Raw genomic sequence first — 27,468 nt, forward strand, 5'->3', positions numbered from 1 at the left:
TTTACCCCTTTAAAGGTTTTTTTTTCATATTTAGGAAGTTTTAGAAAGTTCCTGAAAGGGTCAGACACAAGTGTCTGCTTTTCCTAAATCTGTATGGGTGCTGTTCCAAAATAAGAGCATGTGCAGCTTTGCTTCTTACTTTGTGAGCTGAAGCCACTGCTTTGTATCCAGATGTGTATTCATGAGGTTGGCATGTTGTTGGCTACACCCCTGTTGGAGAAGGTGGTGCTGCAGGCCATCAGAGGTCCTTCATCACTGCTTCATTTTGTTCTTTTAATCAATTTTCAGATTTGTACATATTTTCAAGGCAAAGGCGGGGGTAAAAGCAGAATTGGTACAATCCATGTGGGTTTTATGCTGCTGGTGGAGTCTAGTCAGGAATATGTAATGTCAGGTACTCTTGCAGATCTCCACTCTGATTTGTTCTGCTTCCATTCCCATTTGATTCCATTGTCTTAGTTCAGGACAGGCAAAGCAGTATATTTGCTAAAGTAGTTAGTGGAGATCCTGTTCTGGCAGCTATTTTTCCAGGCAGATAGGGCAGACCCTGTCTGGTGAAAGTAATGGTAAAATTCTTAATGGTTTCAGTGGTACCCTTGTTTCACATATTAAATTTAGGCAATCTGGTGGGATTCAGCATGTCCATGGATGAGCAAAAGGTGGTTCTCACCATCACAGTAGGTCTTCCTCTTGAGATGGAGTCTTCTGTTGCTGAAACAGCCTCTGTGGTGAGACTTGCAAGGAGAGGTGGGAAAACAGAAGCGGGGATTGTGTGTTTGATGAAAGAAACTTGTCAGATCTTTAGGAAGAGGAGAAGGTTGGGTGGGAAGAGACATAGTTCCCATTCTCCCTTAAAATAGCAAGTATGGGAATGTCAAATTGCAGTCCTAGATTCTTCGTACTTATCTGAGCTTCTGGTTTTATTTGTTTCCTGTAAATTTTTGCAATAACTTGTTCAACTGAAGTATGTGCTGGACAGGACAATGGTAAGATTGTCTCACTAGTGGTGAATAGCTGTACACTTCATATCTGAGAAGGTAATGATATAAACGCAAAAGTGTATTGTAAGCTCTAAGAACTAAAAAGTTAACTATAGCAGTTAGCAACTGCTTATGGCACATCAGAAGGAATATGTCAAAAATTTGTTTGGTGTGGGAGTTGTCTTTTTGAGTGAAACACACATCGTTTACCGTAAGGATCATTATCAACAGAGTGCATGCTCTTTACAAAGAATAAAAACTGATGGTCTTTTCTTTCTTTCTTTTCAGGCAGCACAGATAGTCCTGATTTCTCTCTTTGAACTGAACACTCCTGAGTTTACCATGTTACTTGGTGCCTTGCCAAAAACATTCCAGGATGGTGCTACCAAGCTCCTGCACAACCACCTCAAGAACTCCAGTAACACCAGTGTGGTGAGAGGCCCTTGTCCTTGAAAACAGCAGAGCCCCAAAGGCAGCAGCTCATTGATAAGCTGTTGCAGATGTTCAGTACCATGAATTATCTGTAACTGTTGTCTTGAAGTATATGACAACAGAGGCTTCGGTTTGATATTGACTTTATAGGGACCATTAAAACAAAAACTCAGTTATTTTTAAATTTAATACTTTAATACAGCCATAACCAGTACAGATTAAAAAAAAAAACTACTGAGAATTGCATGAAATTTGGTGGGGTTTGTGCTTTCAAGCTGGTGATGCTTTTGATAATCCTGCCAGTAACAACCTTTTGGCTAAAACGGAGATCCTGATACCATGGACTGACTTACTGGGCTTACCACTACTATTGAAATCAGTTTAATAACAGATAGATTGTCTACTAAGAAGCTTACAGGATCTTTAATGTGACCTACAAGGTCTCCTCAGTCTGCACCTATTACCTTCTGTTTTGCTTTTACATGAAGCTCTTCCATATTTCTGTATCTCTGAAGGAATATGTTAGTAGAGGATTTAAGTGTGCTTCTAAACTTCTTTTCCCCCCAGAGCACCAAGGATTAGGGTCTCTTTTGCCTTTTTAATGTGGAAATCTTGTGAAACTTGCTGGAATTTGAACCCTCATATCTTTGCACTTCTGCAGGGACAAGCAGACCTTTTTGTAAGCTAGAACTGGAGCATTAGGCTTCCAGGCAACTGGACTGGATTCTCTAGTGCCTTGACTTTGTGTGAAGACAGTCTGAATTGGGAGCAATTTCTGCTCGTTTTGCTGGGGTACAAATGATTGTGTAGGCCAGTGGAAAAATGATAAGTTAGATTGCTTGCTTATGCTCTTAAGCACAATCAGAATACTTTAGACAATGTGGAAAATAGCTGCATAATTAAATTGTTAAATTGCTAGGGTAATGGTCTGCATACTTTGGAGCCTGGCAAATCATGTCTGAGAAGCTGGGTAGCCTGGTGGGTTGTTAAACCATTCCTCTGGCAGTATTTGCAGACTGTTGCATAGTTAAAATTACAGGCACTGTGGATTGTAGAAAAGTGTGTGTGTGCTTTCTTTATCCTCAGAGCAGTACCTTCAAGAATGTGTTCATGACTACGTGAACCATGGCTGTAGTTTTCTAGGTCAAGAACCAGAACCAAAACTGCTCTAAGCTTGTGTAGCGCAAACAAAGGCAGTATTTGGACCTGTTGTTGTCGCGTGCTTCTGCCTGTGCGTTGCAACACGTTGCTAATCCCTGTCTTCCCACTTCTGTGCCAGGGTTCCCCCAGCAATACCCTTGGTCGGACTCCTTCCCGGCACTCCAGCAGCAGAACCAGCCCCTTAACTTCACCTACCAACTGTTCCCATGGTGGACTGTCTCCAAGGTAATGTGGCAGGCTAATTAAACCACTTGCAAAATATGAAAGGATTTCAACACTGAGTGTGCTTTTGCAGAATATGACTCACTTTGAAATGAAAAACAAGACCAGAAGTTTACAGTGGATTGCTCCGAAGAAACAGGGTTTGAACATGATAATATGTGGTTGGTGATTGACTTCAGTGTTCCAGTTCTCATGCTATCTATGTAACCTTAATGTCTTTTCTTATAATCCTAATTATTTTTTCATAACTAGGCCTTCTCCAGAATCACATTTGTGGGTTCAGTGAAGGTAGTATTAAAAGGCAACATTAGAAATGAGATTTTGTTGAGGTTGCAAATATCACAAAGTATGTGATGACTTTCAGGGCAAGGGTTTCAGACTGTGTCTATTTTTAGGTGTGTCCTTGGGATCAGTACTTCATCTGACTGTAGTACAGTGCTTGTGCTGCTGAGAGAAGTACGGAATCTCCTGTTCCCCTCTTATGCTTTATGAAGATGCAGACCAAGTAGAGGTGGTGACTGTGTTTTAATGCTGAATACCTCTCAAGTAGCTCTCCTTGCTGGTCACTAGCTGAATAATGGTCTGATCCTTTGGGCAGCAGGTCTGTTGGAACCAGGTGTTTTGCTGAAGCTGCAGATGCTACGCTAGAATATATTGGTCCACTCAAAAACCTTTAATTGAGCAGACATGGACTCTTGGATATTGGGAATGTACATGTTTCGCACCAGAAAAACTTAGAGCAGAAGAGACAGGAATTTAAACAGTGTGCTCTGGAACTGTAGAAATATTGGAGGAAAGTATTAGATTGTTACCTGGACAAGCTTTGATTCATGCTGGGAAAGCTTAAAAGCTGCTGCTCTTATCTGCCTGCCCTCTCCATGGGAGGTCACTTTCTCTTGTCATGGAAGAGACAGAAGGAGACACATTGGGTGAGGACTGTAGTTCATAGTCCGGTGTAGTAACTTACACTGAAATCTGTTGATCAGCCCTGACATGACTTGCTAAACCCTCTCTGGAGGGATGCTTAGGCACGTGAGTTCCCATGTGTCAGGAAAAACATGGGCTTTTAGCCTTCAATGAGTAGTTATACTAATTCCAGCAGCATATGAGGAGCACATGGGATTTCCTGAGAAAATTTTGGATATCTAAATACGTCTTTGACCCCTAAATCTGCTGTAATCCAAAAATATACTGAGAGGTTGCAAGCTAAGGTCGAGTTGCCTATTACGAGTTTTTTCAACAAAGGTTTCATTAAGAAATTAAGTGGTAGAGTTTCAGGGGAGTGGTTCCAACTAAGTTGCTTCTTTTTTGACTAGTTTGAGCATTTTTGCCCTGCTGATTACTGTCATGGGAAATTATAAACTGAGAGATGTCTCCCCATGGTTATATTGTGGCTTTGCTGGCCACTTTTGCATGTGGCACTTATTTTATAAATCCATGACCTTTTACCATGCTTTTTGGGTTTTGCCATTGGGACACAACCGTGTTTTGCCACTTCACTCACTGCTTTTCAGTTTGTCTTTGCATTCTTCTCACCTCTTGATGTCAGGATGCACGTGTCAAAATATTGGTTAAAGCATTCAGTATACACTTAATACTTTGTTGTTGCTGTTGTTTTCTAGCATTTTGGGTTTAGGAACTGGAGGGTTTTTTCCCATGTGATATGTTCTCAAGGAATAGTTAGAGAGGGCATATAATTCCAGAGCATTCTGCCATGAAGTTGTCAAGACCAAAACTGCCACTGCGGCAGTGGGCCAGGAATTTCCTTTAGAAAACAATCGTTCCTTCAGTTTTCTAAGGAGTTCTTGAAGATGTTGATCCAACACTTTAGGTGTCTTTTCAGGAAGAGTGTCCTGCTTCCTTGCTGGATTTAGCTATTCAAGAGTGACATGTGAAAATTCGTCATTGGTGATAGGTGAAGGTGGAAGCTGCTGTAAAAGCCCTTTAAAATATTCAGGGGAGAGGTTCTACCTTTTTTTCGTGAGTGATCTTGGGGCAGTAACAGTAGCTGCTGATTTTTATCGTTTGCAGAAAAGGCGGTAGCAAGTACTGCAAATCAGTGGCAGTAGCTTCTGATACTGTGATGGACTGCATCCTTCTTGAAAATGTCTTTTGTAGCACAGTTTGAGCATGGTCCTGACTTACAGAATAAGAGAGAGTTTAGCTGTTTCTGAAGAGTACATGTGGTTGTCCTTCATTCAGAAAAGAGGCTTTGGAAGATGTGCTAACAGATGACAGGGAGTAAAGTACGCTGTAATATTGCAGTTGTTGGTACAGATGCTTCTGTGTCACGTTGCCAGTACACATGCTGGTCACTTGCTATTCATAAGTGGTGTAGAATGTCGGTTTTCTCTCTGCAGACTTGGATCGTGAGCACACCCAAGTCATTCTGATGGCAGTGTAAAAGGATAAAGACTCCTACAGTTTCTTTACGTAGCCCTCCACTGAAACTAGGCTAGGCTTTACATTTTTTTATGGGGCCCATTGTCCAAGGGTTGTACCGAGGTTGCGTATGCCCGTGGCTTCCCAGCGTGCTCCATGTTCAGGCCCTGCCTACCTTCTCCATGCCTGTGCCTTGTACAGACAGCCTGAGTGCAGTCAGCTGAAGGATTATCTCCAGTTCTTAATGCCAGCTTTGGTTCTGAAGATCATACTTTCCTTGAATGTTTTTTTGATGCACAGATTGGAGGAGTCGTATCTAGAGTCATATATGTCTTTGGGACTGGGATATGTGTGGAAAGGATAGTTTGGGTCCTGTAGGAATATAAAAATTATGCTAAGCATACCTGCTTTCCCATATTACTAATGGTTTATGGACAATATCCTCAATATTAATCAGCAAGGCTTCATTCATGCTGACTTTTTATAGTATGTATATGCCATTGCCCTTAGGTCACATTACTTCTCCCATATTATTGCCATTACAAGTGAAATCCAGATGACTGATCTTTTATTTTGTGTGTGGGGGGGTGTGTGCATGTATTTGAGCTCAAATTTTGTATGTTTTGGTTGAACTGGACTTTGTTGATGCAAACAGCGAATTTGCCTATCCAGATGATAACAGCTGTGTAAGTATCCCCTCATGTTAGTGTCTTCAGAAGGATAACTTTCAGAAGGTGCTTTCAGGGCCTTGGGCTGAGTCCTTCCTGCTGCTGCTTTTATTTGTTCCGTCCAGTTCTGCTTCATAATCACATGCACGTATCCGCTGCATCTGTGAGTTACTTCTGCATTTGTATCTGCTTTTTTTTGTCTTGACAGTTTTAGGTTTTGGGTGACAGTTCTAGGTTTTGGGGAGAGGAGTTACAGAGAAAAGAGATGTTTTCTGAAGAGGAGGAGTGGGGGCGAGCACTTGGAAGACTGAAAATGATAGGAAAAACATCAGATTTGAGTGAGAGGAAAGAATGTTTTCTGGGCAATGCTCAGATGAATGGCTTGAGTTTGTGTTGGACAGAGAAAATATTCTGATATTTAGTAAGTGATGTAGTATGACACAAAGGAAAATACTAAGTGGTGAAATCCTGCAGCGTAGGAATACCATTCTGAATGGCAAGTGGACTTCTGTAAACTCAAATGTTATGTTCAGGTTCTGATTTTTTGCCTGGAATTCTGTAGGAATATTTGAAGGACTATAAAATGAATAAGCTTGCCTTACTGCTGCTGCTTTGATTAGTAGTCCAGAAACCTGTGTATAGTTCCAATTATTAAAAAACCAAATTTAGTCCTTCAAAGATCTGTAGAGGAAATGCATCAAAATAAAAGGCTAACAATTGTATTTGGCTGTGTAAGCTTACGTGCTTGTTTTTTTGCTGACAGTAGAAAATACCATTAAAAATAAGATATGACCATTTCAGTATTGAGCAAGACAGGGCATGGAAAAAGAACTAAAATAAGCCACCTACCTTATACAATTGCTTGGTGTGGCCCATTTGCAGGTAGGTGAGACGTGAGCTGCGAGACTTCTGATCAGCAGTCTGGGTGTCTGGTGCATTTCCGTAATAGTTGCATGCAATAGCTATGGTTTTTGATTGCTGGTTAACGAGTTAATTTCTTGACACCACTCTTCAGAGGAATTTTCAACTGGCTTTGCTGCTGTTTGCACTGGAGCAATTCTTGAGTTGTTTGCCACATCTGATCTTGCAGTATCTTTCACTTGTCTATACACAAATGTGACTTTCCGAGGCAGTGAACTTAATAGAAACAAAGTGGTGTCCTGAATACTCCACCAGCTCAAGCATCAATATTCTCATTTAGAAGATGACTTTGAAAATCCATATACCAGAAAGGGAACAGGACAAAAGCAAAGTTTAGACAAATTGACATAGGGGTGGGTGCTTTGACCCAAAGTCATAGGACCAAACAGTAACCAGAAGGAGCTTGGGGAAGTTTGAGACCTGAATTGGCTTAGAGGCTGGTTTCATCCAGTCTTTCCAGGTTTGTCTGCTGAGACCTGGGTCAAGTCCCCAGTTTACATGATACATTTACACTCTAGACTGACTTTCACTTGCTGCGTATTTGGGATTAGTTTGAAGCTGGTGAAGTAGGATCAGATCTTAAGGCCTGCAAAGGTTTGCTGATTGTGTAGGGCTTGATTGCAGGCTCTTACAGAGGCACCAGGAGCCAAACTTCACAAGCTACTTCTGTGTATCTGATAAATAAAAAAAAAAAAAAAAAATCAGCTTCAACAAGGGAAATTCTGTTGTTTGCAAATACCTGCTTAGAGTTTGAATATAGATGCATGGCCAGGGAGTGTTTACTTAGGGAATGTGAAGAGTTCTTTATACAGGCTATAGCCATTTGTAAAATTTACTGGTTACTACAAGCAGGGGCTATTTTTGTGTGAACCATATCATTATGTTAGGAATAAAAGTGGAAATGAATAATAATGGCCAAAACAATGACTTGTGAGGCTCAATGGAGTATTCTTGTTTAATTTTGTTTCTATTAATTTTTTTCTCTCTCTCCAAGGCAGCATGACAGCACTAAACCACTCAGATTATAGTTTCTTTTTTTTTTCTTCTCCCTCTCCTTTCTCTGTTTTTTTCTCTTTCGTTTCTCCTCTGATCACGGCAGTCGGTTCTGGGGTTGGAGTGCAGATGGGCTATCGAAGCACCCCCCTCCCCTTTCTCAGCCTAACTCCATCCCCACTGCTCCTTCCCACAAGACTTTCAGACGCTCTTACTCTCCCAGGTAACAAGCTACCTGTTAAACCAACTTGTCTGAGGTGTCACAGTATTATTTACCTTTCACACTGGGATTTGTTCAAATGTGGGAAATGATTTGCAGAGGCTTTGGTTGGAAAAGGAAGAGAGATGATGATAGCTTTCAGCGAGCGGAGGTGGCAGGCAGCTGCTTGCTCACTGCTTGGGGAAGGTGCGATGTGCAAGGCGGGGGGGGAGTGGATTTTTCCAGACTCTTCCTCCCTGCCAGGTTCCTGAATGGGTGTATGCTTCACAGTTGGTTTCCAATGCAGAACACAGTTGCTGAGCACTTTTGGCAGGCACTGGTTGTGTTACAATAGCACGGGCAAGGTCTTTCAACTTGGCTACGCTGTGCAAGCGGCACACAAGTGCTTTCAAACAGGCAAATACAGCTCAGTAGTAATTTCACATCTGCACTAGTGAATATCCCTAGGACAATGAGGATGAAGCTTCCATATATGATTTTACCAGCTGCTTGCACAGTGTGATTGTGGAACGTCTTGGACGTTTGTAGTATTGAATTAAAATTCTCCTTACTACAAGATTTAGAGGTTATTGACCACTAATTTTGACATCACTTCCTCTTCCTGTGCCCTCACATTTTGTTCCAATCTGCATACAGATCTTTAATCAGTATACTGGACTAAAGTTGTATACTGGTTTTAATAAAAAAAAAACAAAACTTCTGAGTACAAATCTAATTTGTCAGACCTCTGTGAAATTCCTTGGATTTTCTTAAGTTTATACACTGACAACAGGCTTTCTATAGATGTAGTTTCTCCTGACTTAAATATGCGTATGACCTGAGGAAGGACTGTATATAGTCTTTCCTTGAAGTAACAAATTCCTAATGAAAAAAATATTGAAAGGAAAGCAAACAAATTGTTCTTTGAGGGCTCAAAATCTGGGAATCTGTGACGTCTGAGAGGGAAAACAGTATCCTGTAGTCCATACCTGTGTGAATACCTGCAGAATTTAAACTTTAAATCGATATTCTGGCTCTTCTAGGACACTAAGATGTGGAAGCCATCCATGTTGATTTTTGGAGGTAAACTAGTTGAGAATTTTTTTCCTTCTTTCAGTAGCTGACATGAAGGTTTGGAAGAATTGATATGTATTCCAGCCAAAAGCCTGAAAGTGCAAGGAAATGGGTTACTGTGTACTGCTTGAGGATGCTAAACTGTTGATTACTTACACATAGATTGGATTGGAAACTGAATAATAGTTTATGGAAATAAAATGTGTTTTATGTCAGACTGGAAAGCTGCCAAATTGTATCTTGATAACCTTGTAGAGAGCTGCATTGCTTTAGTGCAGCCAAAGATGGAAAATAATGTTGTGACATCCCTAAACACTGCTCATCTCTGCTCACTTCTTAGTCATCCTGTGACTTTCCTCTAGTTTTCTGCATGGGTCATAATTTTTTTTCCTTTTGTGCCTTTTTCTTTTCTGAAGGGTGGGTGTAGTTCCATTTTATTTTTCGTTCCCCCCATTGTGTTGTCTGTGAAGTATGCCAGTACACATACTGTCAATAGACGTGTGGGTTCACATGTAGAGTTTTCTTTCATGTAGAACACAGCCATGATGTGATCTTCTACACAGACTTACTCTTGACATATGAAATCACTGGTTTCTTTAGATTTTTGTTATAATGTGGTTTTGTACTTTGAAAAATGCATCAGATCAGTGACTGGTGAGAAATTGCCTTAGTCCTGTAGCATTGCAGTCTGTACTTTGATCTCTTCTTTGGTAGCAGCGTAGGGCAAAATTCATCCCCGAGGAAAGAAGCGATGATTTTAGCAGAGTGAGTGTCAGTATATCTGTGATTATTTCTCATTTTTTGCCATGCATTTCATTGTGTGACCTTTGGTAAATCATGTCATTTCTTGGTGTGGGTACATGGGTACAGTCATGTGTACACCTTCTCGAATGGTGGTTTCATTGCTTACTTAAATATTGTATGAGGAACCCCTTCAGACCTAAGAATTAAAAGTGCTAGAGCTCAAAATAAATAATTTTGAGATCATATGAAACAAATGTTGTCCTATCCCTACCTGATACTTATAAAGAATCTGAAAACTGCCTTCACTTTTGTCCGGAAAGCCATCACAGTGCATTAGTGTCATTCAGCTGTTCCAAAAGCCCTGAACACTTTGACTTCTGTAGGTTTATAAACAACTCTTGTTTCCTGGTCTTGATTTGTTCTTTAAGTGGTTGCTCCTTCTTCCTTGCCTGACAGACACTGTTTAAAGTTGGGGAGTTGTTCTTTGGTTTCTTTGCCAGAATACACAGTGCTGATGCTCGTGTGATCGTAGAGTGAGCGCGTTGCTTGGGAGCCAGGGATTATGGCTATTTTCAGTGTGTTAATCCCGAAGGAATTGGGCAGCACCAAGCTTACCCTCTGTGTGAAGTTCCTTCTTCCAGGAAAATAAGTAGTGGTTCTAGATATTTAACATCCTACTTTTAGTTCTATTGAAAATAATAGCTGTGTGCCCAGGATTCAGAAGGGATTGTGTTTTTTATTTTTTTCCAGTCCACCTCACGGGAAATCTTTCTTTTGTGGAAACGGAACACAGCTCCTTGTTCAGCCGTCCTCCTCCAAACTCATCCTGTCATCATTCCCCAAGTGTTAAAGAAGAGTATTGCACCCCTGTAGGGAGCCACTTCTTGCCATTTGTTGACAAACAACTTAATGTAAATGTCTCAGATTCTTTTGGTTTATTTGCTTCTGGCTCTGCTAAAATCCAAGACTCCCCCAAAGAAATTGTTCTCAGTTACTGGGTCTCTTCATTAAGTCTCTCTTGGAAAACTGATTGTCATGCAAGCTCAACTTCTCCAAGATAGAGCAAAGCCCTGCCAATAGTGCCTTTTCATTTTCTCCAAGCTTGTAGGAGCTTCTCTTCTTAGCTATGTCTTTCATATCATCTGCCCTTGCATGCCAGGCATTTTTTTCATGGAACTTAATTTTTGATAACTATTCAGGGAATCCCAAAACTTGTGTGGCTTTATGCTGCTGGGGAATTTCTGAAGAACAGACAGACTGCAAGAATGCATCTGAGAGTGATAGAATTCCCAAACTTAGGCTCAGTACTGAAATGCATCTCTTATCAAGGCGTTGTGCAAGTGGTTTTGGTTTTACTATTCTGTAAATGAAAATGGAACATGTTAGATTAAGGTTTATGTCAAGATACATTTTCCTTTCCATTTAAATCTGTCACATTTGAATCCATTGGTAAAATATATTTGATATACTATGAAACTTAAATTTTGTTGATTTAATTTCCACCAGCTGTCACAACCCTTTGAGTTATCATAGTGATTAATTTTGTGTATTTTCCTTTTTAAATTACGCCATTACCATGCTGGGAATAGGGGTGGTTTTTTGGTTTACAGAAGCTAGCACACTCGCTGCTGTGGAATGTAACAAACAGCAGACCTGATTTCCCCTCACTTACAGTGATGTGATGCCGCTGATTTCGGTGGAGCTTCTCCTAGATTTAGCCCTGTTTGAGGGGAGACTCAGACCCAAAGTCTGCTTTGATTCCATTCATGTTTTGTTACAAGTCACTCTTAGAACGGGTACGCCAAATCATCTGTCTCTGACTCTGCATTGTTTCTGTTAACAGTCAAAAGCAGATTCCAGTTTCATATGTAACATTTCATATACGTTTGGTCTTTAGTATGCTGGATTATGACACGGAGAACCTAAATTCTGATGAAATCTACAGCTCTCTTCGTGGAGTCACAGAAGCGATTGAAAAATTTAGTTTCCGTAGTCAAGAGGACCTGAATGAGCCCATCAAACGTGATGGAAAGAAAGACTGTGACATTGTAAGTATTTCATTGGTATCCCCAGATAGATGAAATTCTAAAACATTGTGTTCAAGCCTGGCTTTGGATTGTTAGTGTACAAAATCCATTTATTCCTGCTGTACTCTTGCAAGTGTCTTTGGCTTATTGGTTGCTAACTTCTAATGCCTGAATTATGGGGTCCCACCAGTGTAGTGCCTTGCTCCTGTTGAACTCTACCCTCCTGTGAAATGTGCTCACTGGGCTTCTGTGGAAGTGTCTTGTACGAAGCAAACAGTGCTAGTGTTCCTCATGGCTCAGCGACGGCTTTTTCATGCAGTGTGTGTAGTCTGATCTGTAATGGGAAATGTTAGTTCTCAAAATGCATGGGTGATTTCCCGCGCAGGCTTGCTGCTTCATATATAGGAAGGACCTGTAATCACTCTGAGTGCACAACTCGTATAGTACCTTATGCTGCATGAATGGTTACAGAATTATCTACCATGTGAGATGCCATTTGTTTTAATTAAATACAAGGACTTCAGAATTTTTACTGGAATCTTAAATGATGTCCTTTCGGGTCACTTGCAACTTGAGATATTCTGTGATTCTGTGACAGCTTTGCTTCCTATCTGGACAAACAAGTTTACATTAGTAGATTAAGTTAGCCTTCAAAGCTACAAATTCTTGGTCTGAGATTTTTCTTTGGGACCCTTCCATTGTTCATTTCAGGCTAGCTTGCAAAGCATCATCCAGTCTCCTTTGTCAGTGAGTTGTGAAGTTTCGTGAGGAGGATGTTGGTTTTGCTTCTTTTCCCTTTCTTAGCAAATTGGTCCTGTTCCAGAGCTTATGATCTTTGCCAGCTTGTGCAGTTTTAGCAACGTTAACCTAGATTTAGGAATGTTAGCGTAGCTTTTTGCTCTATGATCATGAGGTATCTTTGGAACAGTTGTAGTTATAAGGGAAAGAGGCGGTAATCTAAGTTTTACTCAGGTATTATGTACGTGTAAGCAGGTCTATGCCTTTTTGTTTTGGTGGGTGAACTCCAAAAAGGCTACAGCTTCCACAGAATTTGAGTAGTCTCATGTCTGTTCTCTCTGTTTGATCCCCCAGGTGTCTCGAGATGGTGGCCTCGCTGTGCCTACTGGTGATGTCCGTGGAAGCAGTGACATTGTGGAAGGTGGAAGGATGGCTCTAGATAATAAAACTTCCCTACTTAACACCCAGCCTCCCCGTGCCTTTTCAGGGCCACGTGCTCGAGAATATAACCCCTATCCTTATGCCGACACGATTAACACTTACGACAAGACTGCCCTAAAGGAAGCAGTGTTTGATGATGACATGGATCAGCTTCGGGATGGTTTGTATTGCTGTATCTCATAAAACTGCAGGCAGCTCGCTCTGTTCCTGGTGTATTTGTGTATGGGTAGTGCTCCGATACGTGCTTGCCCATGTGTATGTTGTGTATTACTTTGCATCGGAGTTGAGCCTTGGTATGAAAGAGTCTGTGTTCTCGTGTATCAGTAGAACCTGATCTGTGGCTATGGAGAAAATGTTATACTGCAGTTTCAATTTTTATTTGCTGAAGAGTTTCCCTCAAACTAGTCCCTTAAGCATCTAAATGCATCTGCAGGGACACGGTTTTGGGAACCTTGCACTCTTGATGGCTGAAACATCTCACCAACAGGTGGTTGTTACTGAGTGTTTCACTCCATTTAAGTGATGCTACACCTTAGCTTTATTCTTTTGCAGTACACTGATGAGTCACTGAACTTTGATCAAGAGGTCATACATGTGATCGCTGGGTTTGGGTGTGTGTCTGGGAGAAACTGCGGCAGTTCTCATCTTGTAGAAGTAATTGTTGGAACTGGATGAAATTCAATTGTTGTCTCTTTCTGGTTCGTTAGAAGCCATGTGCAGATTCATGAGCTGTGTTATGAACTCGGGTGACAATGTGGGCTAGTCGGATTCTCTAGACTGCTTGACTGAGCCCACCTGGAATCTGATGCACTGGGGGGGGGGGGGGCTTGTTAGGTGCGCTTTATTCTGTAGCGGGTTAGTACTCTTGGCATCTTTGATCTTTTTCCCCATTTCCCCAAATGATTTGCTGCCGTTTGTCCTAGAAGTACCCATTGACCATTCAGATTTGGTGGCTGATCTTCTGAAGGAGCTCTCCAACCACAATGAGCGGGTGGAGGAGCGGAAAGGAGCTCTCCTGGAACTGCTAAAGATCACAAGGGAAGATAATCTCGGAGTTTGGGAGGAACATTTCAAAACCATTCTGCTCTTGCTGCTGGAAACACTTGGAGACAAAGATGTGAGATGTAGATTTATGCCTTACCTCTCCTGTATGTTGCTTCGTCTAGGGTGATAGTTCTTCCACACTAGTTTAAATTAAACCTGCTGCATTTGAACGGCATCTCATCAGTGATGCTGCACTGCTCATTTTTTCTTTGAAGGTCGACAACTCTGCTTTCGTTTTCAGTGTCTTCAATAGTGAGTTTTAAGGTACTCTGAAGTGGTTTTCTTCCTCCCCTCCAGAGAGTTAGTAACACATAACTAGGAAATTGAACTAGAATCAGGAAAGAATTGATCTTCGAATCTAGTACAAGAACTATCAGGATTTCAGAAGTTGTTCCTTTCCGAGTTAGGGTGAAGTTACAAGCTCTTAACTATATCATACCCATTCCAAAAAGAAGGAGAATAAAGGCACTCTAGAATAGGCTAATTATATGGTTTTTTCTCTGTATGGTTTCAAGATCCAGGCTATTAGATCTCATGGGATGGGTCTCTGTCTCTTGCAAAAATGTGATCAAGAGCAAACTGCTTTTACAGGAGGTCTTCTTTTGAAGTATTAAAAAAACCAAACAAACCCTGCATTGTCACAGCTTTATGTTTGATAGTTATATCAAGTAGTTTATATTTTAAGTGGTAATTTACAGGCTAGACTTCTACTTTTTCCACTTGGGCCTATATGTGCAAGCAGCACAATGATATTTGGTAAAGTCTCAGCACCCTGCTGCGCCTTCATGTCAGAGCTGTGCTCCATCTGAATGTTACAATACTTTGGCTTCAAAGCACTTGCAGTTCTTTTATTTCATCTGATTCAAAATCCATTTTATTTCTTACACTGCTTGTAAATCATATGGTGTGCTCTCAAAAATATTATTTCTGAAGCAGTGTAGTTGGCTGATGTTTTCAGTCGCATGCAGTATAAGCATGAGCTGCTCTAGTCCTACATGTTTAATCATAGCATCATCACACATGTATCAGAAGATATGGTGACCTTAGGTATGTGTGAATTGTGCTACTGCATGAATTTTGCAGATGAATAGCGAAGGACATGCGTTAAATGCCGAGTGCAGAGTAAAGAAAGTATTCCTATGTTGAAATGATAGACTCTATTTGGAGTGGCCACAGGCCAAAAGCTTAATATAACAGTTATGAAATTGAAGCAGGTGTCATAAATCCTTTCTGCTAATGATCTTTTGATATAAAGGATTAACACATAGGTCAGTGTTGACTACAATGACTTAACTGTTCTTGAAAGTAATTTCCATCAGAGTTACAGGAAGAGAGTCGATTTTACTGCATTAGTATATGAGAAACAGCTTTGTTGCATACATGGAACCCAGTTTGGTGTTCACAAAGCTGAGCAAAAGAGGAAAGGCAAAACAAATATGATCTGAGCTTCTTTGTAAACTCATGTAATGCAGACATGCTACTTTGGGTACAAACTTGTACTTCACTGCCAGAAGTGGAATTTAACAAAGTAGAGTCGTTCTGATTCTTTCTTTTCTCTGTGACAACAGTCATTTTATGTGAATTCTTGTGCAAAAGCAAGCAAGGAGACCAGTTCTGAATGTTAGTTATACTGATTACACTGCTCGCTCCACTGGAGCTGGTAGTGATGTAACGTTTCTGGTGGTGTTGGGAGCCATGAGAATTAACTTCAAACCACAATTTTAAGTGACTTGTTCTAATGTGGATTTCTCTTGATACAGCATTCAATAAGAGCCCTGGCGCTGCGAGTCCTGAGAGAGATCTTACGGAACCAGCCAGCAAGGTTTAAGAACTATGCGGAGCTGACTATCATGAAAACACTGGAAGCACATAAGGATTCCCACAAGGAGGTGAGTGAGCCTTTCAGTATTGCTACTGGGAAAGCAATATGGACCTGCTGAGGAAATGTAGGACCTGTGAGACTTAACAGGCAGACACGTTGACCAATCTTGACAGTAGAACAAATTCGTATTAAGTCTCCCAAGTATGAAGAGACTATGAGAGAGGGTTTTTGTGTGCTGAAGCAGGGAGGAAAAATGTTGAGATTGACAGAGCTGTTTAAGCAAACTTGGAGCTATCTGGAATTGTAGGCCACTGTTTATCAACTTTCCAGGATTTCCTTGCTCCTTCTGGGAGAGGCTGTAGCAGAGAAGTGCATGTTTAATAATTTTGTAGAGCACACTGCGGGCGCTGTGCTCCCTTCATCTGTATGGGTAAGGATAGGAAATATACTGGAGAACACAAAGCCAATGTTCAAGCAGAATCGTGTGTGAAAACTGAATGGTGAAATTGGGCCGTGCTGGGAGAACTGGAAACTGGTGAGAAACGGGAGAAAATGGACAAAGAGGCCATGCAGCTCAAAGGAAGCTGGAGCAGAGGAAGAAGCAAAGGGAAGGGTGGATTGTATTCCTTTAGTGAGAGAACTCATTTAAAATGGAAAGTATTCTTTTGGAGCAAAACAAAAATTAAGGGACATGATGATAACATTTGAAGCAGACCAAATCACATTTAAAGTCAGTCTTTGTAGATTGACTTCAAGCTGGAGCTTTTAGTCTACCTTGTGCATGTTGCAGGTTTGAACTAAACCTTGGAAAGTGCCACATGAATTTCTCTGTCTGTGATGGCTTTGTTACCAAAGTCCTTGCTTTGAAATCTAAGACATGTATTCTTCTCTGTAACAGGCTTGTCCTAAACTAGCAATTTTAGGCATCTCCATCTGGAAGGCTTTGGCCACGGAAAAGATCATTGTATAGATCAGAGAGCTCAAGAGCATTGCGTAACTGGCACAAGGTTATGCTAGCTGTGGGTAGCAGAAACTGTACTGTTTAAAAATCAAAACAGCAAAACAAAAAACACGCTCAGGAAAAGAAACTAACAGGCAGGATTTCTCTGAAATGCAAAAGTAGAAAACGTTCAATCCTTTAGTGAACGATGACTACTGTACTCTGCCCACCTTCCTCTCCTTGATTTAGAGCCTTTGCACTCCTGTCATTTTCAGTTCAGAGTAATAAGAAGCAGTTGTAAATTGATTTCCTGATAAAGCAGTCAGACAAAACATTATGTTCTGAAGGAGTGCCTTTTATTGGCAAGTTTTCCTGGCTGCATACTTCTCAGCTCACCTTGACTTAGTGCCCTTTGTATTTTTTTTCTGAGACTCCTCCAAAACTGCCATTTCTAGCAGGACCTTTCCAGATTGTTTCTGGCATTGTTTTCAAGGCCCCTCAGAAGTCACTGTCCTTGTGGGACTGGTGGGTTTTATAGAGATCAACAACAGTGTTGGAAAGATTGACACTTTATGCCTCTGTACTCCCCACACTGTGTTCTTCACGCTTGTGGTATGGAAAGGTTCTTCAGGATTTGCATGAGGTGCCTCCTGAGGAAAAGCAGAGAAGAGTAAGTCTGCTATAGAGAAAGCAGAGCTTAAGCCAGGAATGGAGAGATGTGAGTTCTGGCACTTCTTTATGGAAGAATTGAGAAGAACTGAGCTGTACTGCTATCAGCAAGTAGCTGCTGTGCTGTACATAGCATGCCTTTGATTTACAATGGTTTTCATAGTGTCTTCGTAATCTGAAAAGATCATATTTGCAACTGCTGCAGTGAGACCTTTGGGTGACACCTGTCATAGCAGGACACTGCAGGTATATTCCTTATTTTGTTATTTGTTGCTAAACAGTTGTGTATGCACAGCTGTATGAAGTGGTAACACTGGTGCTGGATTTTTCGTTTTATGTATATGTTTTTTTTGTCCCTGTGTAAATGGGTCTCTCGGAACCATGATGCAGCCTGTGAAAGGTATCATCTGTCTGTCAGTAGTTTGAGAATATCAGCATTCATGAAATTAAGAAAGGTTTCCCAGCCTGGACTTGTGTATCTGTGAGCTAGACTAAAGATATACCTGCGAATATGCTTTAGGTATTTTTAATCTGTAGCTGGGGCTTGCTCATTCAGTTAAATCTGTGAAAAATTAACTGAGAGTCCATTTGGGCATGGCTCAGTTGGTCAAACTCATAGCCCTGGGCCGGAAGGTCACAAATTCCCATCCCATGGTGGCCCTCCAGCTCGTTCTCCCTGCTGACTTTGCAGCGTGGTGCTCTCCAGGAGAGGTGGAGGAGCTGCCCTTTGACTTGATCCCACTGAGCAGGAGATCAAGTGAAGATTCACCAGTTTGATTGAAGGGCACTTTCAAAGAATAGCTGAAGAAGGAAAGGGAAGATCTCAGTAGTGTGTTCTACAGTTCTCATTTTCACTAAATCAAAGCAATATTGAAGGTAGTGGCGTACTGTCCTGACACTACATAAAAGAAAATTTTCCTCTACACTGTAAAAACTATTTCAAGGAAAGCTGCTATATAATTTCATTAGGAAAGTGTTAATCCTTGTGCCAGTGTTGCCCTGATAGAATGTCACTCCAGGGTTTGTTATGTGTCTGGGCTCTTTCTGCCTTGTAGTAGGAGAGAGGAGTGATCCTAGTTTATAGTTTGAGATCCTTTGGCATGCAACAGGCTGCGTAAGTTAGCAGAAAATGATTGTTTTGAGCGAGCTGTATCTGTTTCAGTCTTTCATGGAGGATCAATCAAAAGTGACCAAGCAAAGGGAGTTTGAAGAGGAACACAGTATAGAACTGTTAATCTCGGTACTGTCTCCAAGAAGTCATCATACTAAGAGGCAGTTCTTTGGAAAGCAAGAAGGTTCATTTGTGTGCCTAAATTCCAATATTGCTGCTGTTCAGCTTGACCAGGAGGGATCAAATAACAAATTCTAACCAACACATTGACCAACCAGCAAATACCATGGCCCTCTAGAACTGAGTGCTGATTTGAAACAAAAAAGATTTGTGGTTTTATTCCAGATTGTATAATTGGAATTATCAAAGCACTGTTGGCATAGTTAGATATTTTGGGATGTCTGGGTAATTGGCTGTTTTTCCAAGTCCAAGCATAAGTCTTTAGACAATTGGATGTTTGCCATGGCTAGAACTCTTCTGACTTCTGTTGTTGAAAGCAAGGTCTAGGATCAGCGGAGCAGCACAGCTCAGAGCACCATGTCGCTTTCCAGGGACACAGAAGAGGAGGACGTAGTACATGGAGTTGGACACTGAGTCACGCCTTGTTGTGAGTGCTAATGTGGGAGGTTGGCAAAGCACAGACCTCAATAGGGGTTCAAAATTAATGTAACCCTGGGCTACAGACGAGAAGAGTCTGTGTTGAGATCCATGTTTAGCTTGCATTTTTTAATTTCAGCCTGGTTTTATACTGTTTGCAGTATAGCAGTCTATTGAAGGCTGTTGATTTGATGGGGTGATGTGAAGAGTCAAGCCTGCTTCAATCATAACTGTAAATATTTATGGGGGTTGACATGTAAATGCCTTTTGCTTACTTTTGGAGCATTAGAATGTAAGTGAAGTTGTGGATGGTATTAAATCTTGTTGATTTTTATCACTCTTTGTTTGGAGTTACTTGGAAGAGAACCATCTTTCTGTTGCCAATTAGTTAATATTAAACTCATTTGTTCCAGTGTAGTTACTCACCCATATCTAAGGAGAGATGCTGCCTGCTGACCCAGTAGCATTGATATGACATTGCTTCGGATTCATACCAGCAAAATGAGTAGAAGCCCTTATGATTGAGTATATGAAAATAGAAATAGTTCATTAATTTGGAAAATGGTTACAACGTGAAAATCATAGGAAAGCTAATTTCCTGCTTCTGTCTCTGCCACTCTGTTTTTCTCTGCAACTAGGCCTATAGACCTAGGTGATGTGTATTTTCTATGTGTAAGGAAAGGATATTGTGCTGTATCTTTGATACATAATTTTGGTCATTTATTATCCAGAAGGTCCATAAGCATAACTGGGATGTGGCATTCTTTGTTGTAACCCTCTAAAAGGCAGTGGAAAAAGAAAAAAATCACAGCTATCCATTAACTGTAGATAATTGTTACTATCTTCCTGAAATGCTTTTAGACTGGTCTCTGACATTTGTAAGATGATTTGCAGCTCTTCTCTGATGATGGTATGATCTATGTAGGTTTCTGCCAAACGTAGTTTACTAAAGAAGAAAAGCACTAAATGGTCACGGTCTGTAAGGTTAGTTGAGATATAGTCCATGCTGGAAGCTGGCAAGTGCTGCAGCTTGGCAGTTGTTGACATTTTATAGTATATGTTTATTTGTTTTTTCTGATTTGCAACATGTTTCAGATACTTAGTGCACAGAAGAAGCAATCTAATCTACTTCATCTCCTCTGAATTCCTTATAAAAATCACATTGTTTTTTCATCTGCTTAGCACTCCTGATTGCTGAGCCTGCTTCCTGCTTTGAAACCAAGTACTTAATTATTTGTTCCTGTCTGGATCCGACTGTAAAGCCTTCAGGGATGGGAGTTTGCCTGGCTAAGTATTGGTAAGCCTCCATCCCCTCCAGCTTAGGTTATGCAGGCTTTAAGTAACCACCTCTAGATGGCAAAAATTGGCTCAAAAACATAGCCGCGTGCCTAGTAAGCCCGAAACCAGAACTTTATTCTTCTGCTTAAGAAACTTCTCTGGCACTCCACATGCTTCACAATAGTGTACAAAGCCGCTAAGTTTCCAGTGCAGTTTTACCTGTGCTGCCATCCTCTACAACTTTCTGCAGAGACAGTGCGACTGGGAATGGTGGCAAAGTACTCCAGTTTACAGTCCTACACACAGCTCTCATCTAGGTGCACCCGTGCTGCTGTGCTGGGATCCCAGCAGGTTACACTGGTGCTGTGTGTAGCCTATGAACCTGGCATATTCTGCCTTAGGTGACTCAGGACACATATTTTTCTTTTCTTATTTGCCAGTATGTATCACTTCAAAGCAGAAATGAAACGATCAAAACCCTTTAGAAAGCTGCTGCGTATTGACCAAGAGCAGATTACCACAGACAAGCTGCTTGCTTGGGCAGCAAGCAACATCTGTCATACACTGAGAGTAATAGCTGAGCAGAAGAAATTATGTGGGAGAGCTGGAGTCTTGGTTCTGGCTGTCTTTAGCAAACAGGATCCCATGCCTCTGCGGTGCATTGTGAACCAGGTAAACCAGTGGGAATTGTCAGCCGAAGTTTGTCCAGCCAGTTTTGTAGAATGTCAATGATGCCAGTGTGCTTTTCTAATTAAAAAGAAAGGGCTCTGTGACAGGTGGCTGTCTTGATCGCACTGTTCCTAATACTGCACATCTGCATTTCCCCTCCCATTGAAATCAGAAAGCATTTCACGTGTATATTCCTGGGATTGCCTAACCTGTTACTTTGAAGCTTACTCCTTTATAGCGTTAAGGAAGACCTTGTCGGAGGTGAGCAGCCTGTCTGCGTGCTACACCTCTCTGGCTTCGTGCGTGTGAATGTGGTTCCTTCCCTAAATCAAACTGGGTGGAAGTAAAACAATTTTTCTCTTTTGAGAGACTCACTGGAAAGGTCTTAATGCTCCGCAGCTGTCTTTCAAGCAACCCACCAGCAAACACAGCTTATGTTATGCCAGCAGAAGTCAGGCTGAATCTGGTCTCTAGCATGTAGACCGGAAGGTAAGCGTTTGGAAGGGAGAAAAACCTGCTTCTTTGAGGCAAAATGCTATCTTTTAGATCTGCATTCCTGGGCTGCCTGCCCTGTGTTGAATGATATTGAACTATCCAGTTCAAGCCATGGTTTGCTCTAAGCTTTTACTGGGAGGTAAAATCATGTTTGTGACATACCTTAAACACAGCTTAGTGTCTGTGTTTTTAAAACACTGCAGGCTCTCTCTAGTCCTGCACATCTTGCTTCATAGCCACCCTTTTGAACTTGCACCTTCCAGCTGCCATCATCATTTGATGGCTTTCACAGCATCACAGAATGGTAGGGGTTGGAAGGGACCTCTGTGGGTCATCTAGTCCAACCCCTCTGCCGAAGCAGGGTCACCTACAGCAGGCTGCACAGGACCTTGTCCAGGTGGGTCTTGAATATCTCCAGAGAAGGAGACTCCTCAACCTCCCTGGGCAGCCTGTTCCAGTGCTCCATCACCCTCAGAGTGAAGAAGTTCTTCCTCATGTTCAGACGGAACTTCCTGTGCTTCAGTTTGCGCCCGTTGCCCATTGTCCTGTCGCTGGGCACCACTGAAAAGAGTTTGGCCCCATCCTCCTGACACCCACCCTTGAGATATTCATAGGCATTTATCAGGTCCCCTTTCAGCCTTCTCTTCTCCGGGCTAAACCATCCCAGCTCCCCCAGCCTTTCCTCACAGGAGAGATGCTCCAGTCCCCTCACCATCGTTGTAGCCCTCCGCTGGACTCTCTCCAGCAGCTCCTCATCTTTCTTGAACTGGGGAGCACCGAACTGGACACAGTACTCCAGATGGGGCCTCACTGGGGCAGAGCAGAGCGGGAGGAGAACCTCCCTCGACCTACTGGCCACGCTCCTCTTGATGCATCCCAGGATCCCGTTGGCCTTCTTGGCAACCAGGGCGCACTGCTGACTCATGGTCAGCTTGTTGTCCACCAGGACACCCAGGTCCTTCTCTGCAGAGCTGCTCTGCTAGTTTTCTTTCATATTTCTGATATAATTATTCTATGTGATCTTAGATCAGACAAAAAGTCTGCTTCCCTTGATACCCTGTCTGACAGTGACTAGGAAGAAGCGAGCATACAGCGATGCTTTGCTGTGGGTATCCTCCCTCCTTCCAGCTGTCTGAAGCTTATGGCCTTCTCATGCTAGTGGTTCTGCCTGCCTCTCTGTGTGTTTTGGCCTCTCTGTGTGTTTTGGCCTTTGTTTCTTCTAAAGTCAGCTTGTCTAATTTTTAATCCTCTTGTGACAATGAACGCTCCAGTCTGAGCACGTAGCGAACAGCACCCTTTCTTTTTTCTCAAATGTAAAGAACGTATTTCATAGACACTGCTTCTTGTGATGTCTGCTGTTAGTCAGAGCCATTCCTGTCACTTCCCGGTGCGTGTCTGTTGATCTTGCCTCCAAAGAGGGAGGAAGACCTGTTGCTTGATGCTGTTTGCTCATTTTTTCCACTCCTTTTAAGGCTGTTTCACTCTGCTGGTCAGGTTAAAGCCCTGATTAACAAAGATACTTGACTTTTTTGATATTGTATGGTATGTATAATTTTCAAGAAACAATCATTGTGCCTCAAGGCAAAGTGTCTTTGCTAAATTCTGCTGTAGTTGCATGTTCCTGTTACCAGATGACCTGGCAGTTTGTATCTTTGGATAATGCACTTCCCTTTATGTGGGAATGCAGCTGATTTCTCTGGCGTTACCGGGTGAGTGGGACTCTGAGCACGCTGTATAAGTATTCAGAGGCAAGCTTTCACTCGCGGGACGTGGAGTCGGTCTGGGTGGCTGAATGGTTTGTTCTGCCAAAGCCGGAGGACAAGACCTTTTGGACAGGGCTGGTACTTGCATTGCAGGATGGTGGCATTCGGCTTACCATGCCAGCAGGATGAGCTTGTCTTTGGCTCACTCTCAGCTGGTAGTGCTCTACCCCCTCCTACACCCTGTCCCCTGCTGGCCCTTCCTGAGGGAGCCAGGAGCTAGTTACCTGCAGGAGCTCCAATTCAAGCAAGCGTGTAAGCACATGCTAGAATCCCATTGATGTCAGTGAGACTTGAGCAGTTAAACATACGCTTACAGGGTTTGCTGAAGTGTGGCTTAGATGCGGATGCTGGCTGCCAGATGTGCTCTTGGAAGCCTTGGAAGTCTCCCTGGTGTTGTCACATTTACAAGCTACTGTCGGCAGGAAGCCTACTGGACGTGTGATGCGTCCTTCTGTATTCAGAGGGAAGGCATTTCAGGGAGAACTGATGTGAACCACCCAGCTGCCGTGCAAACGTGGCCAGATCCTTGCTAGAAATGGGCCGCTTTGCTGAAAGGAGGACTTGTAGGGGCATAAGTAAATCCTGCACCTTCATGACTTTTCTTGCTGACCTTATGATGCGCAAAATGCGTATGACCTTTGTTGCTGTTGGAACCCTTGCTTGTTTTGTGAAAAATTACAGTTGTATTTTAACCTCTTGTGCTTTGAATTGTTTAATAGGCTTTTAAAAAAAGGTCTTGTCTCTTGCGCTTGCCTCATACTTGCAACTTAATGTGCCTGGTAAACTTTATGCAAACAGGATATGGAGCTGAAACCCAGATAGAATTACTCATTCAAATTTTTACCTACTCCTGTACTGTTTGGAGTTTACAGTACTGTATTTGAGATTAAAGTCTATCTGTAGGAGCATGCTAAAATATTGTTGTTTTGTTATCAAGCAGGATACCAAGAGGGTTTAAGGTTTGGGGTTTTTTTTTTAAAAAAAAAAGCATCTTTATTGAGTTGTGGTAGATGTGCAAGCTTTTCTTTCTGCATTTACTAGCAGGATTTGGAGTTGTTGCAAAGCAAAATCCCAAGCGGCCTGTGTCCAAATAGTTATAGTTGGGGTTTTCTGGCTAGTGACTGGCTCGTGAATGTTGTTAAATTGATTACAAGATATCTGGGTTCTCTGTAAGTGCACTGCATTGTTTGTGGAAAGCTTGATGGGAGCAGTGTTTCAGCACTGGGAAAGCAGACGTCAAAAGCTGCAGTGCCAAGAAGTGAATTCCTTTAAAGGAGACCTCCTGGGAGCTCCTGGCTTCGTCCTCTCCAGCAATTCAACACCGTGCCACCAAAGCATGACATTAGGTTTCCCTTAAGTACTTGGGTGTTTCTCTCCTTTCCCAACAAAATCACATAGTGCTTGCTTCTAAGCTAGTACTGGCTTAGTGTAAAAATACTAACATTCGTGCTTTTCATGTGTGAAATTGAATAGGAATTAGCAAAGAAATAGCTGGAAGAGGGAAAACTTGCTGGAAATGGGAAAACAAGCTTTCTGTTCTGCTTGATTACTCATTCACAGATCTTTCAGGATGAAATTTTTTGAATATTGAACATACTGTGGATTGCCATTCTTTTTGGAATATATTTTAATATTATCACTGAATGCTGATAAAGGCCTGAAATAGATGGAGCAGTTTGACAGCTTTTCTTCTGCAAATAGGGCACTGTTACAGAAGCAATTGAGGTCTCAGTGTGCCTCAGCATCCTGCCTGTACCTTGCCTGCATGCAATATTTGTACTATGTGAAGTATCTGAGATCACGTTCACTGTTGGGTTTTCCTTAGAGAGTGCCAAGAGCCAAGTGGATGAGTTTTGTAATATCCTGGGTGTGCAAGTATCTTGTGGCCATTCCTGTTTCAGGGAGGTAGCTGTCAGCATGAGTGGAAGATGCATGATAGCTTAATGATAGCGATGTGGCCGTGATGCTAAAACTGTGGGTGAAGCAGGCTTTGTAGATGGGTGCGATCTCTTCTGGTCACTATTCAGTGCTGCTATTTTAAAAATCAATTAAACCTTTCTGGAAAATATTTAGCAGTCCAGGCAGGGAGACATTCTTGTCCTAGTAAGGACTGAGATAAACTTCCAGATACTCCTGGTTCATGTGTTATCCACAGTAGTTCCTTAAAAATAATGAAATCTTGCCTTCTTTTGAGCCTTTTATAGAGCTACATCTGTCCATGGGTCGCCTTAGTCAAATAGAAGTCCCAGAGTTTGATGCCATGACAGTGTGTGGAAGAGGGGAGCAAGGAGAATCCAGCAGCTATGGCTTCAGTCTCAGTGAAGGGAGACCTGTGGTTTGATTTATTTGCTTTTTTGCAGATTGCCTGGGACAGATTTCCTAGTGTTGGTTTCAAAGTGTCAACTTCAGACAATCAGCTTCAGGAGTTCAGCTTCGGATGAGTAAGAGAGCTGGTGCTAGGCATCTGGGCTTCACACACAAGCAGGGAAGAGGGAGTGCTGTGAAAGACTGTGTTAATGCTCCTAGGCTCAGAGTTAGGGACTGCCTGGGGCTTGCTGGGAGATCCTAAGCATGAGGATTTGCAAAGGCTTCTTGCTTCTTAGAACTGAGGTGTTGGATTTAAGTCTGCACACTGGGACATCTCTGTCAGCTCAGAATTCAATCTCCTTTAAAAGTAAGCCATGAGAAGAGGGGAATGAGAAAAGATAAGCAAAAGCATCGCCCATCTTTTGCACTGAAGCAAGAACATGGGGAGCAGAGAGTGTGTGGTTTGTGGCCAGGAAGAGTGCAACTAAGGGGAAGCTTCGTTTTGTTGCTTGGCAATTAGCACAGACACTTGAAAAAAGAAAACCTGCCTTCCCATCCTGTTTTTTTATCCAATTACTGCAGAATGTAAAATGAATAAACTCTCATGGGAGGAAAGACCAGAATGGGGCCTTTCCTCTTTCAGCTAGCTGTCCTACCTGCTGGAGACAAGTGTGAAGGTCGTGAATTTGCCTTCCTTCGGGGTAAGAGTGCAACTGAATTTAGGATCTTCCTTGTTCTGCTTGAGTGCTTTGCAGCGTGGGCTCGTTGCAAAAGGGTGGGTGCTACCAGTGATTCCACTTGCTCTTCCTCCCATGTTTTATAGTGATCCCAGTGCTGCCATAATGGGTTAGGTGTGCTGAGAGCACAACTGCCTGGTCAGGGATGCCCTGATGCCTGTTTGTGTCTGTAGCCTGGGTTTGATTACAGCATAGTCGAGCTGGGAAATGGCAGGAGGCCACAATGGCTGTGTAGGCATGGGTGCCTCAGCCTTGGCACCCAAGCACTTGACAGGTGAGGTGCACACTAAAAGGTGCAGTGGTGTCATTCATTATAATGTTTAAGGACATAATTTTTGTATTAAGTCTAAGCTGGTGGGTTTAGGTTCTTTGACAGTGCCTGGAGAAATGTCATCCTCTTGCTTCTCGTAGGATGGGAGTGCCTATCTATCTTGGGTGACAAATGACCCTTTCAAACTAGCCACAACTTTGACACAGTTACATTAAGCAGGATGGACTCCGTACCACTGGCTGGAACAAAGATGTTGCTGGAAGCGAGGAATGTGAATTCTTGGAGTCAATCGCCTCTCGACAGAGCCTCCTGCGGGTCTCCTCAAGAACATCCCCAAGCATTTCCTGGGAGTCATTCCTAGTGCGTGCTGGTGGGTTTGGTTGTGACCTATGACCTCATTAACGCAAGGCTTTGCTCTGCTTTGATTCCAGGTCGTCAGAGCTGCTGAAGAAGCTGCTTCCACCCTGGCGAGTTCCATCCACCCCGAGCAATGCATCAAGGTGCTTTGCCCCATCATTCAGACTGCAGACTATCCAATTAACTTAGCTGCCATCAAAATGCAGACAAAAGTCATCGAGAGGATTTCCAAGGAATCGTTGCATCAGCTCCTTCCCGATATCATCCCTGGGTTGTTGCAGGTACAGAGTCCCATGTCACAAATACTCCCGAGCGCAAACCACCATTGAGTAATTTGTGAGGGCTGTGACCTGAGAGAGAACAATGGACCCTCTGGGAGGCCAGATTTTGGTGAATTAAAGTTTTAATCCCTCCTAAGTTTTCTTA

General features: G+C 42.3%; 1 protein-coding gene across 29 annotated transcripts in view; it reads left to right on the forward strand.

The window, feature by feature from the left end:
- Nucleotides 1–27,468, forward strand: part of CLASP1 (cytoplasmic linker associated protein 1) — a 187,902-nt gene that overhangs the window by 151,238 nt on the left and 9,196 nt on the right. For 16 of the 29 annotated variants that reach the window (XM_075430615.1, XM_075430613.1, XM_075430619.1 and 13 more), the window contains 8 exons: nucleotides 1,269–1,412; nucleotides 2,692–2,798; nucleotides 7,866–7,982; nucleotides 11,674–11,824; nucleotides 12,896–13,142; nucleotides 13,906–14,099; nucleotides 15,787–15,915; nucleotides 27,117–27,323. In XM_075430615.1, the coding sequence (XP_075286730.1) occupies nucleotides 1,269–1,412; nucleotides 2,692–2,798; nucleotides 7,866–7,982; nucleotides 11,674–11,824; nucleotides 12,896–13,142; nucleotides 13,906–14,099; nucleotides 15,787–15,915; nucleotides 27,117–27,323 (1,296 nt within the window). The remainder of the gene's footprint in view (nucleotides 1–1,268; nucleotides 1,413–2,691; nucleotides 2,799–7,865; nucleotides 7,983–11,673; nucleotides 11,825–12,895; nucleotides 13,143–13,905; nucleotides 14,100–15,786; nucleotides 15,916–27,116; nucleotides 27,324–27,468) is intronic. The other 13 variants (XM_075430625.1, XM_075430640.1, XM_075430636.1 and 10 more) reach the window with 3 other exon arrangements.

This window comes from Opisthocomus hoazin, chromosome 9, assembly GCF_030867145.1.
Source record: "Opisthocomus hoazin isolate bOpiHoa1 chromosome 9, bOpiHoa1.hap1, whole genome shotgun sequence".
Lineage (NCBI taxonomy): Eukaryota > Metazoa > Chordata > Aves > Opisthocomiformes > Opisthocomidae > Opisthocomus > Opisthocomus hoazin.